This window comes from Doryrhamphus excisus, linkage group LG20 (assembly GCF_037039965.1).
Source record: "Doryrhamphus excisus strain RoL-2023G ecotype Guam linkage group LG20, RoL_Dexc_Guam_v1.1, whole genome shotgun sequence".
Lineage (NCBI taxonomy): Eukaryota > Metazoa > Chordata > Actinopteri > Syngnathiformes > Syngnathidae > Doryrhamphus > Doryrhamphus excisus.
Window position 1 is genome coordinate 11,716,129 of NC_136376.1, and position 20,994 is coordinate 11,737,122.

A 20,994-nucleotide genomic window follows, 5' to 3' on the forward strand; every position below is an offset into this window, starting at 1 on the left:
TCTCCATCCCACAGAGAGTGGCACTTTTCTCACTGGGAAAATAGGGATGTTACATGGTGGGTTATCGCATTCTACTAAGACTTAAGTTTTTAACAAATCTTCTATTGCTGGTTTTATTCCTTCATTACTTTTTCTTCATCTTTCTGATACTCATGAAGTAAAACTTCTCTTACTATCTTATATATCTCTCGCTTTTCTTATCCTGTCTTACCAAGCCAGTCATAACCTGACCTTCCACAAGACCAAACAACTCACTTTCTTTTTCATTCTCTTCTCGTTTTGTTTACATTTCTTTTTTATGTTTTGTTGTAACTCCCTAATACATGCTGTGGATAATTTTCCGTTGAATTTGTGCTATTTTATCCAATAATATATAATAATAATCTACTGCTAGACTATCCTCTTTTTCAACTACCTTCCAGTCCTTGCAGGAGAGTTCTTCAAGGACTTTTTGTTTTTCTTTACTTTGTCCCTTCCCCATTTTGAACTAAATTTGGACCCAGTGGTTCTTAACACCTGTCGTGTTCTAACACTGGGGTTATTTTCAACAAGATGGTGATCAACAACCTTTTGTGGTAAAATTCTCTTCAACCTTTTCAGGTGGAATCTTCTTGCCTACAAGCATCCACAAAGGCTCACCATTTGCTTCTTGTTGGTTTGGTATAAAACACAGTTACCTAGTGGTAATTGTATTGTCATTCATACATTCACATTCACACTTCGCGCGTCTTTATTTTCCCAGAGGACTCCGCATATCCTATGTAGAATTTAACTAGTCTGTTTCAACTAGGGGGGTCTACGCCGCCAACGGAACTTAACTGACCTGATAGAGTCTAGAATTGTCAGGGTTTGTAACACTTTTGCTTTAGGACTCCGCTTATCCTATGTAGAATTTAACTAGTCTGTTTCAACTAGGGGGGTCTACTCCGCCAACGGATTTTAACTGTCTGACCTGCAGGGTTTGTCTTCTATTTTACTTTTTCTCTTTTTCTTCTATTTTACTCTTCTTCTATTTTACTTTTTCTCACTTTCATTTCTTTTAAACAAAATTTGTACTCACAGTCTCTGCGTCTCTGGATTTCCTTCAACCTTCGGATCCCAGCCCGCAAGTGAGGGACCAGTCCCGGAAAGGGTCTTGATGCTGTGGCCACAGTCTTGCCTGGATCTCGCTTGCCCGCTGGGATCGTCAGGTGTCTTGGAATCCGGCTCGAAGGACCAATAAAATGTCAGGTTTAAAACCCCGACACTTGTAAAAAACACTGCCTGTACAAAAGAAGACACAGAGAGGTGAGTTTCTTTTTACTTGCAAGGAGAGTGATCAGGAACCGTTCAGTAACAATTCGCCACCTCACTCTGAAGCAGTTCCTGCCCTCTTGCCTTTTTATTGAAGGAAGGCCCTGGTTACAATCAGTTTTCTGAGGGAAGGGGGGTTTAATTATTCCAGTTGAAACCAGTTTCTTTGTACAACATGTTATCCATAATGTGTGGACACCTCATCCTTGACATGTGATTCTCTGGTGATACATATACACACACACATACACCTTGAGGTCATATCTACTTCTGACCCGTGCCTATGTCCCACGAGGGTGTTAAAACTATCTGCTGAGGAATGTTCTGTCATGTTCTGTTTTCCCTTAATCATGATGTACACCACAAGTGCAGGCGTCACAGCGTTAATCTTACATTGTTATGTGAGTGATATGAAGCACATGTACAGCGTTAATCTTACTTTGTTATGTGAGTGATACGAAATGTTTGTAGGTCATAAAGAAAAATAGGTCATAAGAATATAGTAAAAATAGGTCATAAGAATATAGTAAAAATAGAATAACTTTATGTACAATTATTCCAACACTGCGCTACACGAAGATGGCTTAGGCTATAAGAAGATTGCCAACACTCTGAGACTGAGCAGCAGCACGGTGGCCAAGACCATACAGTGGTTTAACATCACAGGTTCCACTCAGAACAGGCCTCGCCATGGTCGACCAAAGACGTTGAGTGCACATGCCCAGCGTCATATCCAGAGGTTGTCTTTGGAAAATAGACACCTGAGTGCTGCCAGCATTGCTGCAGAGGTTGAAGGGATGGGTGGTCAACCTGTCAGTGCTCAGACCATACGTCGCACTCTGCATCAAAGTGGTCTGCATGGCTGTCATCCCAGAAAGAAGCCTCTTCTAAAGATGATGCATAAAAAAGCCCACAAACAGTTTGCTGAAGATAAGCAGACTAAAGACATGGATTACTGGAACCATGTCCTGTGGTCTGATGAGACCAAGATAAGCTTATTTGGTTCAGATGGTGTCAAGCGTGTGTGGCGGAAACCAGGTGAGGAGTACAAAGACGAGTGTGTTTTACCTACAGTCAAACATGGTGGTGGGAGTGTCATGGTCTGGGGCTGCATGAGTGCTGCCGGCACTGGGGAGCTACAGTTCATTGAGGGAACCATGAATGCCAACATGTACTGTGACATCCTGAAGCAGAGCATGATCCCCTCCCTTCGGAAACTGGGCCGCAGGGCAGTATTCCAACATGACAACGACCCCAAACACACCTCCAAGACAACCACTGCTTTGCTAAAGAAGTTAAGGGTGAATGTGATGGACTGGCCAAGCATGTCTCCGGACCTAAATCCTATTGAGCATCTGTGGGGCATCCTCAAACTGAAGGTGAAGGAGCACAAGGTCTCTAACATCCACCAGCTCCGTGATGTCCTCATGGAAGAGTGGAAGAGGATTCCAGTGGCAACCTGTGAAGCTCTGGTGAACTCCATGCCCAAGAGGGTTAAGGCAGTGCTGGAAAATAATGGTGGCCACACAAAATATTGACACTTTTGGCCCAATTTGGACATTTTCACTTAGGGGTGTATTCACTTTTGTTGCCTGCAGTTTAGACATTAAGGTCTGTGTATTGAGTTATTTTGAGGGGACAGTAAATTTACACTGTTATACAAGCTGTACACTGACTACTTTACATTGTAGCAAAGTTTCATTTCTTCAGTGTTGTCCCATGAAAAGATATAATAAAATATTTGCAGAAATGTGAAGGGTGTACTCACTTTTGTGACATACTGTATGTAGTAAAATTGAAACCCCCAAAACACTGTACACTTGCTCCTTGAAATATATTTCTGATGTGTTGGATGTTGTGATGCATGTTAGTTTGGAGCCTAGAAAACACAACATTTTATCAACCATTTGACCCTACGTGTTCTATAACCACGGTATAATGTACTGTATACTTTTTTAATTTAGTATGGCTGTGTAATAACGCACCATGGGGCCAAATCCCTCTCCACTCATCATTGTCTTTTCCAATAAGAATATTGAAATAAAGCAATAACCAAAACCATGGAATTGGGTCCACAACATAACAGGAGCTGTTATGACGTCTATGTCTATGGGATCATTGTTTTTAGGAAAAGGTGAATAACTTGGCTGAAAAGAGTGTAAATCATTCTGGTACTCTTGAACAAGCACTCCTTTTCTCTCCGGTCAGGCGATGGTGGAGCGGTAGCTTACGCTCTTGTGTCTGGATCGGATCGCAAGTTTGAAGTGGATGTCAGCACAGGCCTGGTTACCACAGTGGACTATCTGGACTATGAGACCAAGACCACCTACCTGATGAATGTCTCAGCCACTGACCAGGCGCCCCCGTTCCACCAAGGCTTCTGCACGGTCTATGTCACTCTCCTCAATGAATTAGATGAGGCGGTGGCCTTCTTCTCAGCTGGTTACGAAGCATCACTGCATGAGAATATCGCCACAGGGACAGAGGTGGTTCAGGTGCAGGCCCAGTCAGCTGACAATTTGAACCAGCTGACTTATAGATTTGATCCTGATACATCTCCTGCAGCCCTGGCCCTCTTCAAGATAGACAGCGTCACAGTGAGGAAATAGTTTTTATTCAGTTTTTGTCTTGTTCGTATACATGGTGACATGCATTATGTTGATGTTTTAGGGTCGGATCACAGTTACAGGTCTGCTGGACAGAGAGAAAGGTGACATGTACACCTTGACTGTCGTAGCTGATGATGGAGGACCTAAAAAAGACTCAACTGTGGTAAGGGTGCTTGCTTTTAAATAGACCTCAGCTACGGGGACAAATGCATTAATCATGCCACATAATATAATAACGCATTAGTCAATATTATAACATGAAATGATACTTTTTTGCTGTGGAAAACTTCATAACGTGATTATTATGTTTTTTGCATCTCGTGTGGAAACAACAGAAGGTAAGACCTGTTAACGTATGTAAGTTGATCTCAACTATGTTGTGTTTTTTTCTCAGCATCTGTACTTGTCTGTTGCCAGGTGTCAATCACCATACTGGATGAGAATGACAACAGTCCGGAGTTTGACATCACATCTGATACTTCAGTGGACATTCTAGAAAATACCCCCATGGGGAAGAAAGTGGCTGTAGTGCTGGGACGAGATAGGGATGCTGGACTTAATGGGCTGGTAAGAGGAAAGAAAGATCCACTCCGATTTGAATGACTGCAGTTTTAGAAAGTGTTAATTGTACACCTACTCTGACGTGATGAGCTGTGAGACATTTTCATTGTCTGTTTCTCTCTTTTTTTATTATTTCTTCTGATGTTGTCATAGGTCAACTTTACTCTAGTGGCAGGCAATATGGAAGATGTGTTTAAGATCAAGACAGTGAATCACACCTACGGGGAAGTCTTCGTCAATGCTGCTCTGGACAGAGAGGCTGTGGATCGCTACCTGCTCAAGGTCACGATACTGTCCAAGTTTATTTGGGACAATATTTATTGCACACATATTACTCACATTGTTTACTTTTTTAGTCAGCACCATGAATTACTGTCTGTCTGGTTTTTTGAGAGCATCATTTTTATTACTGTGCAACCAAGCAAAAAAAGAATGAGACAAAATGACTCATAGTGTAGAGCTGCGAAAGAAAATACATGATTTTAACGTCCTCTATAACCTCTATAATCTCTTTCGTAATCCCTCTCTATTTCTGCAAAAAGTATAAGTAAGAGTATAGAAAATCTGTTTAGGGTAGAAAATTTTTTACATTATTAGAGCTCCCTGGATATGGAATAACAACCCTATAGTCACCTTTACACTCGTATTATCCAATATAGTAACCGTAATAACAGAAAATAACACATATTACACAAAAATAAAACATAACAGACAGTCACAAATACACAACATAGACAGACACGCATTGGTAGAGTTGCTGTTTTTCCTGGATAGCGTACTTGTGGCTATTGTCTCATCAAAGCAATATAGGAAGTACAAATCAAAGGAAATACAGCTGGAATAGGTGAAGAGTCTGCAAAATCTAAAAAGTTTTCAGTATGGGTTATTGTGTGTAGCTGCTCTATAGGAGACCACAGCTTAATACAAAGTAAGTAATATGAAAAATGAGCATAATAGGTTCCCTTTAATGATGAAACTGTGTATTCATTTTAGAGAAGACAGACATGCACATTGCTGTGTGTGTATATTCTCTGTCTGAATATGCGGCCATATTTCATATATGTATGTTGTTGCAGGTGCGTGCCATCGACAACGGTTCACCTCCCAGACACACAGATCACTCCCTCACCATCAATATCCTCGACGTCAATGACAATGCACCTGTTGTTGAGAGTCAAAGAGGCTACAACGTCAGCATAAGTGAGGTAGAGGAACACAGAGAGCAGAGAATGGTCCCACTTGAACTTTTGGATTGTTCACCAACAATGAATCTATTATTTTATGGTTGTAAATGTAGAATGTTGGAGGAGGCACATCAGTCCTGCGTGTCATGGCGACGGATCGGGACACCGGCCCAAATGCCATGCTGTTTTATTACATCACTGCCGGAAACCAAGACCTGACTTTCCGCATGGACCGCATGACAGGAGAGATGGTCACACGGCCCGCCCCTCCTGATCGAGAGCGTCAGCAGGAGTACCGACTCATTGTGACTGTCGAGGACGACGGCACACCTCCTTTGTCGGTAAGACCAAAAATGATGTGGTAATCAATCTCCTCAATGCATGTTTTTTACATTGACTTCATGGAGAGTCTCTTGCGGCATATTATAATACCGCCCTCTACTGGTCTTTCATGGTAAAACAATCAAACACCCCACATGCAGACAAGATGCAAATGCAGCATAAAAGTAAATGGCCCACATTTGGAGATGGGATCACACGCCGTTCACAGAAGACTACACTGTGAAGTTGCTGAAATTGTGACAACACAGGAAACACCTTAAGAAACAACAAAGCCACAAGCCATATTTTCAAAAAGAGGAAGAGAAACATTGTTGTAGCTCATATGTGTCTGTGCGGGATATTGTGCTGAGATATGTTTTTGTATGCCTGCGTGAGTGTGGATGTTAGATATTAAGTACTGTATGTCAGCAATTGTCCTTTTAAACGGTTGCAAACTTCAGTGACCTTACATAAATGGAACCCCTTTAAATGGAACGTTAACAGCTTTTCATAACGGTTACAACAAACGCACTAAGAAGCCAAACGTTAAGGTGGAATACCTCCTTCTGTATTCATTAATCTGCAATTCCAATGAGTTAAGGGCAGCAATACAGAAGAATATGTTTTTATTCACACAAAAATATTAAGGCATAAAAGTCCTCTTTGGCCATTTATATGAGGAATGTGAATCTGCAAGAAAACAAAATATACATACATATATATATATTGCAAATATATACTGTGTATATACGTATATATTTATATTACACCAAATACCCTGTTCTGTTTCTGTGAATATGCAACACAATACCCGTGCAGTACTTTCTGTACACTCGTAGTGAGAAAGCAACAGTTCCTCACAGTCACAATGGCTACGTTCTCTCCGCTGTCACACATTCATCACAATACAATTAACTCAACACTAAATCCACCACCACAGACACTGTACAAAGAGGGAAGCACAAACTTTTACATTATTCCCTTCATAAGAAATCTATCATCAAATTCTGCATGATGAAGAAACGCCTGTTGACTGTGGTGCTCATCTCTGAAGATGTACGTATTTATAGCAGAAATTTAGTCAAGTTGAAAGGATTTAGAGCTTACAGAAATGACAGATGTTTTTTTTCATACGTCACATCTTCAGTTCAGCTCATCTGAACAGGACCAAAGAAAACAAATACTGTAGTCGCCTTGGTGATTTTTGTGGAAATGGAATGGACACAGCTATGTCTGGAAGGAACTTATTATTATTATTATTATTATTATTATTATACATCTCAAACAGTGAGTTTCATCCTTAACCACGAATGTCACATGAGCCAATCAGTGAAAGCTATTTTTTCGCTTGGAAAAAAGGTTTGCTAAAAAATGTATGGTTATGCTATGTGGTTCACATCGCCAACTTCTGTGTATCTTGTGTGGGATCATTTCCCACTAAATGCCCCTTTAACACTGTGATTAACCAGCCAGCCTAAACAACTGGGATTGTCCTCCTGCTGAAAGTAGGGATGGACGTTTTGGCCCCACAATACTTTGCAAAAGACGACCAAAGTAAAATGAACCAACTCAAACATGAGCACCACTCATCACATACGGATTTTGCTGTAACATCTAGAAAATTAAACGCCAACCCAGCACAAAGTAAACGCTGCCCACAACTTGTCTAGAAGCCATCGCACACAAAACATTCACCCCATGCCACAGCAATATATAGTTGACAACCACAGGTTTGCTTGTGGCCTCCAGCTGCTATAGCAGGTGCAGGTAGGAGTCTTTTGAAATCGAAAAGCAGTCAGTCTCTTGCCTCCTGCGGACCAGACGTGGTATACAGACGACATTCCCAGGCGAGGTAATTATCAGGCAGACCGAGGGAAACTCTGTTCTGGCAGAGAGGAGAAGACGAGAAGCCGCAAAGCTGTTTCCAGGTCAGCTGTTAGAGCGAGGGGTGATCTGATCCCTCTTTAAAGCAGAAGGATGTCTGGGGACTCAGGGATGGTGTCTGTAATACAGAGGAGACATGATAGTAGGTAATCCTCACAGGCTTTTAGGAATACCATTCAAGCACTGGGAGTAAGGACACGGAAGCACAGACATTATTCACTCATTACCACTTAACCTGTTCGGGATCACACGTGTGCTGGAGCCTACCCCGGCTTGGCTGAGAGTTAAAATCAACAGTGCTTAATTAACATTGCACAAGCTACTCACAGGTTATTAACTTATCGATTAATTTTAGAGATAATAATCAACAGAGAATGTTGAACGATGCGTTAATTCCAGAAAAATACCAGTCATGCTTTTGTTTTGGTTTTTTTCATGGTATTGGAGACTAGCATGTTGCTAAAAAATATGCAAACATTACTTGTATCCTGTGGTGTTCAGTCAGGGTCAGCAAGGCCTTCTCTGCTGGCCTAACCACCCATCATTTTGTAGAGTTTCTCTAACACTATTGGTCCTCACAGTGCACAAGGATAATAATAGCTTTATAATAGCTGCTAAGATTGAAAAAAACTGTTAGCTGGACAGAAGAAGTTCACTTTTCTACCAACAGCGAGATATTTCCCCAAAATGTGTTAAACCAGATACCCTTTAAAATGGCTGACAAAAAGCACATTTGAAGTCTGAGTTGCAACATGTTCTCAGTAAGAGGAAACTGCTGCTCGGTAGGTTCCGCACAGCTAAAGGTCAGTGGACCAAAACCTGAAGTGCGTCTTTTATTCACACAACACAAAAACTGCAACATGAAATAGTTTTGTTTTGCGTCATATCTGTCGGCAGCTGAGGGAAATGAGCTCTTTCAGTGAAAATCCAGTGTGAAGAACCAACACTGCTTTTGTTGTGTTGCTATGGTTCTTTTAGTAGTGGTGGTTTTCAGGTAGTACATGAAGTAGATCTTTATTAGGGATGCTCTGATCGATCGGCTGCCAATCAACAAGAGTCAATTCTGTTAAAACAAAATAAAACACATAAGCGCCTTTCAAAGCTCATCACAAAAAACGGTGGGTGTGCGGCGGCAAATCCTACGTCTGCTGTGTTATGTAAGGTTGCCAACAAAATGTCACGTCTTGTATGGACTATTCTTCGATTACTATTATTCTACTATTATTCTATTCTAGCTTCTGGTCTTTGGACTACAAATGTGACTTTTTACCACAGTGACATTATGTTTTTAAAACAAGCAATGCACTTGTTTGTATCCCACGGAATAGCCACAAGTGGTAATCACTTTCAAAAAATAATTATCCAATTGTTTTTTTTCCCAATGTATGCGTATTAGTCCAAAACATGCATCAAATTAAATTAATTTGAGTGAAATAGTACCAAAATTCACACAAATAAAGGCCAAAAAAACATGGAGAATTCCTAATCTTTATCATCTCTATGATCATTTAGAGCAACAGTAGTTATAATGGTTAATAGTGATAAGATGGCTGAAAAGGAGATAAACGAGAACAAAGTGGGAGTTTCGGCTACAGTATGTGAACCAATGATATTTGTCTTTTTAGTCACATCTGTCGCAAGGCATCTGAGTTGAGTTCGCACACAATTTTGCACAAGCATCCGCTTTCAGAAAACGCAGGACATTTCAACACATCCAGCCCATGGTTACGCTTCTATTGCGTTCTAATTATGAAATATGTATTTCAAATCTTTCACATGTACTTCTGCAATAGGAGTTATGACTAAGTCGTGTAGTACTAAAGAGGTACATTACAAATGCTACCATTTGACTTTGTGACTGAAAATAATCACACTAAACCCTACAGTGGAACTTTGGTTTTTGTCATTTTGTTCCAAAAGATTAAATGAAAACCAAAATGTATAAAAATTGAGGAAATTTTCCCACAGGAAATAATGAAAATCAAAACAATTAATTCCAGATACACAAAAATATTAACAAAAATCAGCTCATTGACGCAGGTAACTAATTTAAATATACAGACCAAAAAAAGAGTATGTGGATATTGTTAATACTGTCATACAGTATAATCAGTATAATATCAGTAAATAAGGGCATGTTTCACACATAGTTGCAAATGGTGATAATCATGATTAATTCATTTGAAACCTGTGATTAATTTGATGATATTTTTAAAGAATTTGACAACTCTATAAAAATACATTTAATAGACAATAATTCTAGTTTTGGACAAGTGGGTTGCGCGCAGGCGCACACAGCTAGGAGACCCGAGTTCAATTCCACCATCGGCCATCTTTGTGTGGCGTTTGCATGTTCTCCCATGCATCCAACATTCCAAAAACATGCTAGGTTAATTGGCGACTCCAAATTGTCCATAGGTATGAATGTGAGTGTGAATGGTTGTTTGTCTATATGTGCCCTGTGATTGGCTGGCCACCAGTCCAGGGTGAACCCCGCTTCACACGCAAAGACAGGTGGGATAGGCTCCAGCGACCATCATGAGGATAAGCTATAGAAAATGAATGAATGAATGAATGAATCATTCTAGTTTTACAGGCAGGAAAAAAGTGAAATAATGAGGTGGAACTTATTGTTGATGCGGACTTCTCAAATTGATTTTCAACTTTATTTGGCCCCATGGCGAGTTATTTAGCAGTCACACTTTTTTATCAACAAACAGACTAGTTTGTTAGGTGAAATATTGTACGAAAAAGAACCTAAAATTGTTGTGAAACTTGTTGACAACAACGTAATCACGCAAAAACTATGAAAACTGAGGTTCAACTGGACACATCTTCTACTCTGAGCAGGTGGCTGTGTAGTGTGGTGGTGGTAGGAAAGCCACACCCACAGCAGGTCTTCCACTTGCATTACATGCTCCAGTTTTTCGTTGTCATTTGGCCAGAATATGCACTACGTGTGTCTTACCTTCTGCTGGGAAGAATACGTCCCCATGTGCAGGAGGAGACATGGGAGTTCCTGGGTCAGATAGAAGGTGTCGGCCTGTTCCTGAAGACTGCCGTGTCATAATCTGTGAAACTGTGCGGGTCTTCCCTTGTGGTGATTCCCCAAAGAAAACTGGGTTCTCATGGCCTTGAGCCTCACTGAAAACAAAAGAATAACAAATGATAATGTGTGGATGAAGGCTTTTAGATGTTTCACATAATCATTTTAATTAATTCTACATCATTGCCATATCACAACAAAAAATAAAGTATTTTCGATGTTAAACATTACATATGCTGAGGTTCTTCATTAGATTCGGTCTAATCTGACATCCTGGCCGACTCTACAAACTGTAGCAATGTTTTGTGTATTAACGCAAACTCCACATGGAACACGTCCATTCAGAACAGCTGCCCAGCAGACTGTGGGAAAACATACCTGTCCATCCTCACCAGCTCTTGTGCACCTGTGGGAGAGAGGAAATAGGAAATCAACTGGAACAAAGTGGAACGACACAGATAGTGTGTGAACAGCTTTCCCACTGTGCGAAATATAGTTCATCTACTCCCAGACAGGAAATGTGTTTACAGACGACGTACTGTGAGGAAAATGATACAAGATTTGTGGGCAATTCATATCGTATATGGTATTATATGCATGGACGGCACAAGTTGAACATGTTACTGTGTTCCTATTCTGTAGGAAAATTATTAATATGTGGAGTACGTATGTGGCACCTTTTTACCACCAAGGTACAACTAAGTGTAATTAACTATACTAATTATGAATTCAACAAATGGCAAATTTAAAAATTGACCAGTACTAGGGGTAAAAGGTAAGCAAACAAAATATTAGAAATACCTCCAAACATGATGCAACTACCGACAACAAAGACAACGGACACAATGTTCTATGAATGTGTACAATAATACATACGTCTATTTGAGTGACTGTTCTGTCTCTGTCTGTAGACGAGTAGAAGAATAACCGGCAGTGAAAGTAGAGCCAAGATGCAGGCTGCTATGGCCAAGGCCACTGGTACTGCCCCTGTGTATGGAGCAAATAGAAGGTTATGCCAGGTAATATTAAACCAAAACTGTCGAATGAAAACAAGTCGTTTTATGGACTAGTCACATACTGTACCTCCAGGTAGTGTGGTGTCTATTACTGAACATTCTTGAGATCCATTTCTTCCTGTAAAGGAAATAAAATAATTATCTGATGCATTCACAATGAATGGAGACATATTCATTCAACGCTCCTTGCGTCTCGCACAAAGTCAGCTGGGATTGGCTCCGGCATACCCGCTACCATAATGAGGGAAAGCAGTATAGTTACAAAATGGATGGATGGATATTCATCCATAGATGCTTTTGTTGGATTCCTACTCAAATTGAATTGAACCACAAACGTCATGCACTGATATCAGCATATTGCAAGAGAATTACATTACGCTGACATCAAGTAATGCAATCTTTGTGTTTAGCTTTTTCTTTGGCTATTGACTTAGTTGCTGCTGATGAAACTGGTATATGAGTAAAAAACACATGTTGCCTAATTTGAGCATTTTCATGTGTAAACATTAGCTAAAAATTAACTTAAATTAGCTAAAATACAAATGCAAAGTATTAAGAAGATGCATTCATGTTATAGATGTAGTATTCTATATTGATCACTACGTGTCAGTAATTGTTCAGTGAGACCAGCGCCAGACTTCATTGCCGTAACAACAGGGACAATAATAACAGTAACATAATAATAATAATAATAAATAATGATCACAATAATAACGTGGGTTACTCTCATGGCTGTAACATGTAACATATGGCAAGCTAAAACGTAACTTTGAACTGCAAAGGTGACTTACTGCCTGTACATCCGGAACACATTAACTGTGACACACATAAGCATGAGTTTTGTGTCTTAAATGGCTTATTTTATATATATATACGATATTTTGGGCAACACCAATATAATGGTGACTGTAGGGGTGTTATTTCATGTCTAGAGAGCTCTAATAATGTTAAACAGGTTTTCCATGTAATAACTACAAAAATATTCCTTTTATAAAGAAGGAATCCCACTTTGTGGAAATTCACTAATTACAGTCAGGTCTGGAACCAATTAACGATGATGAATGAGGGATTATTGTAATTATATTGTCTTATGTTATCGATGAGTAAATGTTTTCAAAATACAAGTCAGAGAAATTAATAGTCTGTTTAGGTCGAAAACAATCCGCGACGCTCAAAGCTCCGCTGTACCAGTGTGGTGGTGAACATACTCACGTGGCGTTACGTGCAGTATCATATGGGCGTGGACACTCTGCACATGTTTATGGTTCTGCTGAAAGTCCAGGACCACACAGCAGTAACGACCCTGGTCAGCGATGGTCACATTCTGCATTACCATCCAGAAGTTGTTGTTTGAAATTCCAAACTTTAACCCGGCTGGCAAGCTGTGGTTTCCATGCGGATGACCATACGTCATGTGGCGTGGTCCCACCCTTCCCGTACAGTGTTGATCACTGTGTGGTGTGAAAAGCCAGGCATGTTTTAAGATGTCCGTGGGTGCCAAGGCGGCCCCTGTCTGAGCACACTCGGGTGTGAATGTTGCCCCTTCTGGACAGGTCCAGTAAAGGTGAGTGGTGGAAATACCCAGTGAAGAGACAGACTGGGACGGCTCACTAGTAACTGGAAGGAAGAAACAAACAGAAAAAAGGTTATGAGCCAAATGAAACCAAACTGTATATAATTGCACATGGAATGGAATTTTTAAGCTACTATCAAGTGCTTGAAACTATTCTAGATGAATGGGCACATGGCTGAATTTGAACCTTGCCACCTTGCCATTTTTATATTAGCTTTGAGAGCTTTACAGATGTTTGGTGCCAAAACCTTTTCAACGCACAAATAATCACAGTGCAAAACAAACAATACCAACTAGAAATCCCATGGTATTACAGTACTTATAGTACAACAACATCCCATGCCCTATTTCAGTGTATTACAGACTTCCTGCTTTGTGTGAACAGCTTGCTTCCTGTTCTGTATGTTTGTGGTTGGAGCATTGGCCAAAATAAATCTAGAAAACATCTGGAGGATTTAAATACCCTGCACTGCAAAACATTTAGTGTAGGTACACTGCAATACGCAATTTTATTGAGATCTGAAAAGCTGTTCGTTGATGAGATAAGATTTGTTTATGTGTGCTTCTAATTTTGCTAAATGATGTAACCAAAATACACCACATTAATTGTTATAACATTTACGCTTTTCTAGCAGGATTAATCATAACAAAACCATATTAATGTTGTAAAGGCATCATGGTTTTTATATACATTGAAGTGGATCTCATAGTGGACCTTTGTAATATACTTGTTATTGTATTCCGTATACATTGTATTATAATATAATGTATTATATATTGTATCAATATTCTTCGCAATGACCTAATGTTGTGGTCAGCGAATGTATATTTTATCACCGCTGCCAAGTATTTGCAGGTGTACCTAATGTTGTGTCTGGAAAAGGTTGGTTCATGTGAAAAATCCCATGGACTCTCATCCTTGCACTTTTGCAGCTAAAATGATTGCTTTTATCCAACTAAAAACTCTCCATCCGTACATTTACTGTTGCGCTTGCTTTCAGGGTATGCTGGAGCCCATCCCAGCTGGTTCGGGTGAGAGGTGGGGTACACCCCAGACTGGTCCAACTGAAAACCAATCTTCAAATTACATCACATTACAACACCTTAGTACATTAACTTGAATTTTTTAAAAGTCGAATTGATGTAATTTGTCTTATGTAGAGAGTCATACTTATTCCTAAAAAGCAATAGCTGAACTCTTATGGGAGGTGTACAAATGTGTGCATGTGGCCTGATTCAAACGGAACCCAGTCAGCACTGTAGTTTAAAGACTCTGTTGGGGTTTGGACAAGAAGTAGAAGTCAATGCAAAGGCAGTGGTTTAAGCGCATGCCTCCAACAGACGCTGACGGCAATCATTTAGTTTGTCCTCACACCAGAGATAAAAGTTGTGAGGGCCTGTATGAGAATGACTTGCTCTTTGCCTTGTGGCTTGTGAGGTTCTTACAAAACTTGTGTTTTACATCTGGCAGGGCTTGTTGTTGGCCTTTGGCGGTGTTGACGGGACCAAAACTGCCGAGTTCATATTATACAAAGCAAGCATTTCCTGCCTGCCACTTGTGTTGAGCGTGGAATGTGAATGTGTCATATGTGGTTATAGTAAGGGTAAGTCTCAAGAAAAGTCATTCAGCCTCATTTCATTTGCTCTTAGGTCTTGAAAACAAGGCTGTGTGTGGTTAGTGTGTATTTTCATTTCTAAACACAGGGTTATTTTTCACCAAAATAGTCCTTGGGTGGGATACAACCACCCCACTGCCTCCTGCACTGTAGCAAACAGTAAATGTAGTAAAACAAAAAAAAGCCTACTTCATGCTGCGATTGCCATTTACAGTCCCGGAAACCAAAAACACACAATGAGACGTGTTTCACCACATCCTGTTCCTCAGTGCAGAACAGCATCTCTTACCTTGCAGTAACATCTCAGACCGCGATCGTACACACACACACACACACACACACACACACACACAAAACACCTAAACCATGTCCAGACGTCCCTCGTTTATCCTGCTTAATTGCTTCCAGACACGGCCACGATCTGTGAATTTCGGCTAAGTAATATAGTCAAAAGTAATAGAATGGAATGTTTTCAGAGTTAGACCATAGAAAAACTGTTTATGATGCACTGTCCTGTAGACATTGCATAACACCCCTATAGTTGCCTTTATATTTGTATTACTTTATATAGTAGACATGATAGCAATAATAAGACATAATGTGGACATAATATATAATAATAATAATAATAATAATGAACATGTGGGTATTTCACATGGCATTAAAAATAAAATCTCAACATCAGCCTATTATCCATCCTCACGACATTTGTCACTTGATTGATATAGAGGACAGCCAGTCAAATGTAATGAACCTGCCATACATAGATGTACACTCGGACAATACAAAGCTTTGTTTACATCACATTGTGAACCGCTTCTGTGCGGGCTAAGCGCACCAAGCAAACTGCTTAACCTTGAATGTATTTATGCTAAACTTTCAGAATAATACATATAATCATACATATTATCTTTCAAGATTTTTAAATAATAGGACATAGTCAACTATGAAATGACATTTATTCATTTATTAATTTTTCCATTTTTGAAAAACATGGATAGAGTACGGTGGAGGAAGAAGAGTGTGTTACATTAATGACATAGTGACTGAAACGCTGGAAATAAATCCCTGTGTGCACTCCTAATGTCAACATAGAAGTAATTAAAACAACAAATAATGATTGTGGACATACTGCATCTCATTATATCCTTCCTGTAGAAACTTTCGCAATGGCATTAAGCTTGTTGTATGGCCTGTTAGTCATACTGGCTCCCCTAAAGCAAAAAGCATATATGATACTGTATTAGTACCATGAGGTACCATGACCCATGTCCAACTGTGGAGGTTTTTAGGTCAGGCCTGTGTAGTTTTGAATAAGTCTTGCTTTTTCCTAATTTCCTTAAATGCAACAGTGTATACATGTGTGATATTCGAATTATGGGACCTTGAAGGTCAGTAGTAAACGTGCATTATTGCAGGGGTACTACGGAGCCGCAGTGATTTTAGATGTGGGTGTGCCAAGATTTGAGGAGTGGACATCCTTCCTGAGTTGTAACGCTGTACAAACAAGGCGTCCTCTCCTCTTCCCACCTGACTCCTTGCTTTGAACTAACTCACATAGGACTACAGCGGCCGGTTTTCATCTGGAGAACATGCCAAGCAGGTTGCATGTAAACCCACACCCTACTCAATGTAGTACTACTGCAGGTGTTTTCCATCTGCTGTCATAGAAAACACGCCATTTTCTTGCGTAGTCTCGGCATACGTAAGGACTCCTCTTTATCACTACAAGTTGTTTCAGGATTGTGTTTTTTTTAGTCAGTAGTGTCCTTTGTTGGTGTAGACTGTGCATGTTTGTATGTAGTGTCACTTTAAATGTTAAGGTACATGGCAACAGTGAACTCTGCCCCATCCATTGTGTGCCGGAGGTAATATAGGAAGACCACGTAAGGTGATTAAAGTGAATCTTGCCCCTGTGGCGGTTCCTGCCACTGTGGAGAGACAATAGGAGGGGAAGATCTTGTCCACTCTTGTTTTACACCCAATGTGCCCCCCTCTCTTCATTTTGTTTTATTCAGCAGATGTTTTGTCATAAAATATTACTTAAGGTTATGTTCATGCACACTATAACTTTGTGTTTGTTGAATTCAACTGAATTCTGGGACTGAAAATATAAATAGTTCCAACTTCATGTGTGCTAAGGTGTGGTTGGGTGGTGTTTTCCCCCCAGTATTAATCAAACTGGGAGGGGTGTTATGGTTAGGTTAGACCTTTCTTTCTGTTTGAAACTTTTTTTTTTACTTGCATCCATCAGACATCTGTGTTTTCCTCTGTTATAAGCTTAGTTTCCTCTGCTGGTCTCTGTTCTCATGATACTGATAGTCCCTCAGGGTACAGAAACAGTCCCTCTTTTGTTATATGCCTGAATGCCACCTGTTTAGGACGCATTGCCTCTGACAGTTCTCTTTCTTACAACAAAGCTTCTGTCTATACATTTATTTCTGCTAAACCCTGCAATGTTCCCTAGGACAACTTTATTTTATTTTTTATTACACCACAAGTGACCAACTGGTAGATCTGGTAATGTTTCACTCGAGAGTTCACCACTATACTATGCATTTGCTCAAGTGCTTTCCCAAGCACACACCCTTTTTTCACACCTCCTAGAAATGCAAATGTATTTGAGACCACTGGAGTTAATGAAACCAGCAGGAGGAGCCCAGAATATCCCTTCAACACACAAAGTTTCAGCTGAAGCCTCAGAGAGAAACAAAAACAGTTCCACACCTAAAGTCTTCTTCATTGACAGAAAATGCTGAGGTTGGTTGGTCTTTTAACTTAAAAGGTCCAAATGACTGGTGATGCATAATTAAAAAAAAAGCAGCCAAGCTTCACTCTTCCTTTTCTGGAAGTAAAATTGTGCAATCATTTTACAAAATCATTGCAACATCATTTTGTATTTTAGCTGAAACTATGTGACGCACACATTTTGAAACAGAAGTCAGATGTGTTTACAATCTACTCGTGTTGACTGCTTCTTTTTTCTGCTGTTGGGATACTACATTTGATTGTTATTGTTGTTGAAGCAGTCAAGGTTTAATCATTGGTGGTCAATGTTTTTATCCTTGACACCAAAGAAACGACAGCCATTATTGTTTACTCACTAATCACCCCCACTGTAGGTTGTCACTCACAATAATGAAAAATCATTCCCAGACATTTAACAAATATGAGGACAAGAAAGGGTGTCCATCGTCTCCTCACTACTCACATCCTCTCTTGCAGAAGAAAAAAACTCCCAGAGGCCACTTCCTGTTGACAAGACTGACCAAGGAAACCATTTTCAATCGCTGCACCCTAAAATCGACTTATTCATTTAGTACAGAAGATGGATGTTTGGCATGCGCTGTGCTAAACCGAGGGAGGGAGGAGATAAGATTAAGGTTGCATGTTGCATCCTGTGTCGAGCTCATGGACCATTTTGGACTCTCATGGTACTGCAAAGGGGGAGCAAAATGTTTATCAAGACAGCGAGGCACCGATTATTGACCTGTTTATCTCAGGTCATGGTTTGTGGAGGAGAAACCCATTATTGACAGTGGCGCAAACAGCTGGCTTCATCATGGCCCCAAAGGAAGGAAATTTGGACAACAAAGACATAACAAGAAGAAGGCGGGGACGCTCTCTTGAGAACCTTGAAATACTAAACTAGCCTGAACAGCTTCAACAAGCTGCATACATAAATATACCATTGAATCATACTTAAATACTACGCTGGGTTTTATGTAAATGCCCCAGTGACGTAGGCACAGTACTAGAACGGTCAGGGAGAGCCCTGTGCCTGAAGGCAACAGCTGTCTCTCGTCTCTTTAACACTGTCAGTTGCCTGAAGTCCTTTACAAAGACACACATTTCATTACAGGTATGAGGCAAATGCAATGACAAGTCATTTCAGTCAGCAAGTTGATTACATTTTGCAACAATGCAATCATCACCTTTCCGCCATTCATGTGCATTTCTGTTCATTTAAGTCATATACGCTCTTCGTTTTTGCAGAGTTTAAGGTTAAGCTTCATTCCACGTGAGGAGACTTTGAAGAAATGTTTAACAAAAGTAGTTCTCCTAACTCAGTGGTTGGCAAACTGCAGTCCACAGGCCACATCAGGCACTGACAAGCGTATTAATCCGGCCCACCGGGCATAGTCAAATGCACTCTGTGGCCTGTACAAAAAAGCCACCCAAACAACACAACATGACACACAATGTAACCTACCTACTTCACAATCTGGGCATACAAACAAATCTCTACGCGCAATACCCATGCCATGTATTGCCACCGCAAAGCATGCTGGGTTGCTTGTTGTACTCTTTTTTTTTTTTTTTTTTTCCCAACATTTTTGCCAGATTGCAAAATCTGTTGAGGTCTTCATCGAAGTAAACAAGTAGGGGTTCATATACTCTTAATATCCCAGCATGCCTTGCGGCATATGGAAATCACAGTTTTAAGTTGCGTATTATGTTTCACGCTTAATTGTTATTTATGTGACTTTTTAACTATTTATGTTAACTTGCTGTAGATGTATTGTTTTTGTTGCACCATGAAAAAGTATGTCGTTCTGCTTGATGCCACATATATATAGACGGCCCAACCGCCAAAGTTTTTAACCCAATGTGGCCACCTCCACCCCAACTATTACACGTTTTTTTCATTTATTTATCTTTAATCTTTCCATTTACTTTAACTTTTATTTTCTCTTCATTATTAATTAGAACATATTAATTTATAGTTATTTATGCAAACGTTATCTGATTTTTTGTACATATTTTAATCATTTCTTTCCCTTTTATTTACTGCATAAGCTATACTCCTGTCAAGCTGATACCTTATATCACTGCATATGTTATCAATCTATTTCTCCCCCTATTAGAAAACTGTGGCACAAAATTTAAACTTGTAATGACAAACCTCTACACAAACCTGCGGACATGCTGAACTCATTGGCAATGCCATTTTGTACTATATTTAATTTAGGGTTTTAAAGCTTATTTTACCCATTATGACTTTATACATCATTTACACATGGCCGTGTAATTTAATCTTTTTCTCAATCAGGAAATCAATGGTTATTGCAATGTGCTGGATATAAAAAACAACTTAACAAATACCATATGGGTGCTCAAAATGAGATCTCTCCTAAGAGTGCCAAAACTATTTCCACCAGGAGATTAAAATACAATAGATTGTTTAAAATGATCAGTTTGTATAGGTTATAACGCACATCTGACCCAAGTTTATGGAGAAAAACCCATGATGGTCCACATTCCGATGTGATGATACTTACTGAAAGAGGTAAAAGGCGTTTATCAAGTTAAATAAAGCGTTAAGCTGTAGTTGTATCGTAAAAGTTTTGAAAGTGATGAGGACCAAAGTGTCAACATGCTGCCACACGCCCGCCCAGTCACACCGGTGATCACTCACCTCCACTTGTGGACAACACAAGCCAACACAGCCAAGTAAAGCACGTCTTTCCGCGCATTACTCTGCCAAGAAACTCTGAATCCATGGCCGTCTGTCTAAAAAGTCGGACTCTGAAAAACTATGTTAAAGTGAATTCTACGACGAGCTCTTGAGTGGAATTGGAGTTTCACTGTGTCTAATTAGCATAAGAAGGTAGTTCCTTGTCACTACAGCGGCGCTTGGAGCGTCTAAGCCTGTAAAGGTTGGAGCCCTCCAGTCACGTGATGCAGTCGTTTGATTGGTCCTCGCAACTTCCTTGTACACGCCCACTGCACCAATGAGAGCTCGTCAAAAGAACATGCAATGCATGACTGGAAACCACACATTGTATTGTTATATACCGATGTCAATTACAATGTCATAGATTATTTATATGTCAGAAGGGCTCATTCGTATGGACATGGACATCTCTCGTTTTTTATTTGAGCCGCCC

The 20,994-nt window shown here is 40.0% G+C and overlaps 2 protein-coding genes across 3 annotated transcripts in view; one reads left to right on the forward strand and one right to left on the reverse strand.

The window, feature by feature from the left end:
* cdh23 (cadherin-related 23) overlaps positions 1 to 20,994 on the forward strand; it is a 183,632-nt gene that overhangs the window by 141,017 nt on the left and 21,621 nt on the right. The window contains exons 31-36 of one of the 2 annotated variants that reach the window (XM_078787362.1): positions 3,502 to 3,890; positions 3,964 to 4,071; positions 4,320 to 4,469; positions 4,617 to 4,745; positions 5,540 to 5,668; positions 5,761 to 5,988. In XM_078787362.1, the coding sequence (XP_078643488.1) occupies positions 3,502 to 3,890; positions 3,964 to 4,071; positions 4,320 to 4,469; positions 4,617 to 4,745; positions 5,540 to 5,668; positions 5,761 to 5,988 (1,133 nt within the window). Of the gene's footprint in view, positions 1 to 3,501; positions 3,891 to 3,963; positions 4,072 to 4,316; positions 4,470 to 4,616; positions 4,746 to 5,539; positions 5,669 to 5,760; positions 5,989 to 20,994 lie in introns of those variants that run through there. The other variant, XM_058058025.2, reaches the window with a different exon arrangement.
* Positions 7,104 to 20,781, reverse strand: vsir (V-set immunoregulatory receptor). The gene is made up of 7 exons (XM_058058031.2): positions 20,523 to 20,781; positions 13,127 to 13,531; positions 11,982 to 12,032; positions 11,775 to 11,885; positions 11,277 to 11,304; positions 10,821 to 10,996; positions 7,104 to 7,970 (listed from the first exon to the last, which is right to left on the reverse strand). Exons 1-7 carry the CDS (start codon positions 20,605 to 20,607, stop codon positions 7,933 to 7,935), a joined length of 894 nt encoding a protein of 297 aa, XP_057914014.2. The 5' UTR covers positions 20,608 to 20,781; the 3' UTR covers positions 7,104 to 7,932.

What these genes read in the sequence shown, in the direction of transcription:
- vsir (XM_058058031.2), bottom strand. Translation starts at nt 20,607, where the DNA reads ATGGATTCAGAGTTTCTTGGCAGAGTAATGCGCGGAAAGACGTGCTTT. An exon ending in AGACACCACACTACCTGGAG is followed by an intron (nt 11,886 to 11,981) that starts GTACAGTATGTG and finishes CTCCATACACAG; the next exon opens with GGGCAGTACCAGTGGCCTTG. An exon ending in CGTATTCTTCCCAGCAGAAG is followed by an intron (nt 7,971 to 10,820) that starts GTAAGACACACG and finishes TCTGTATTACAG; the next exon opens with ACACCATCCCTGAGTCCCCA.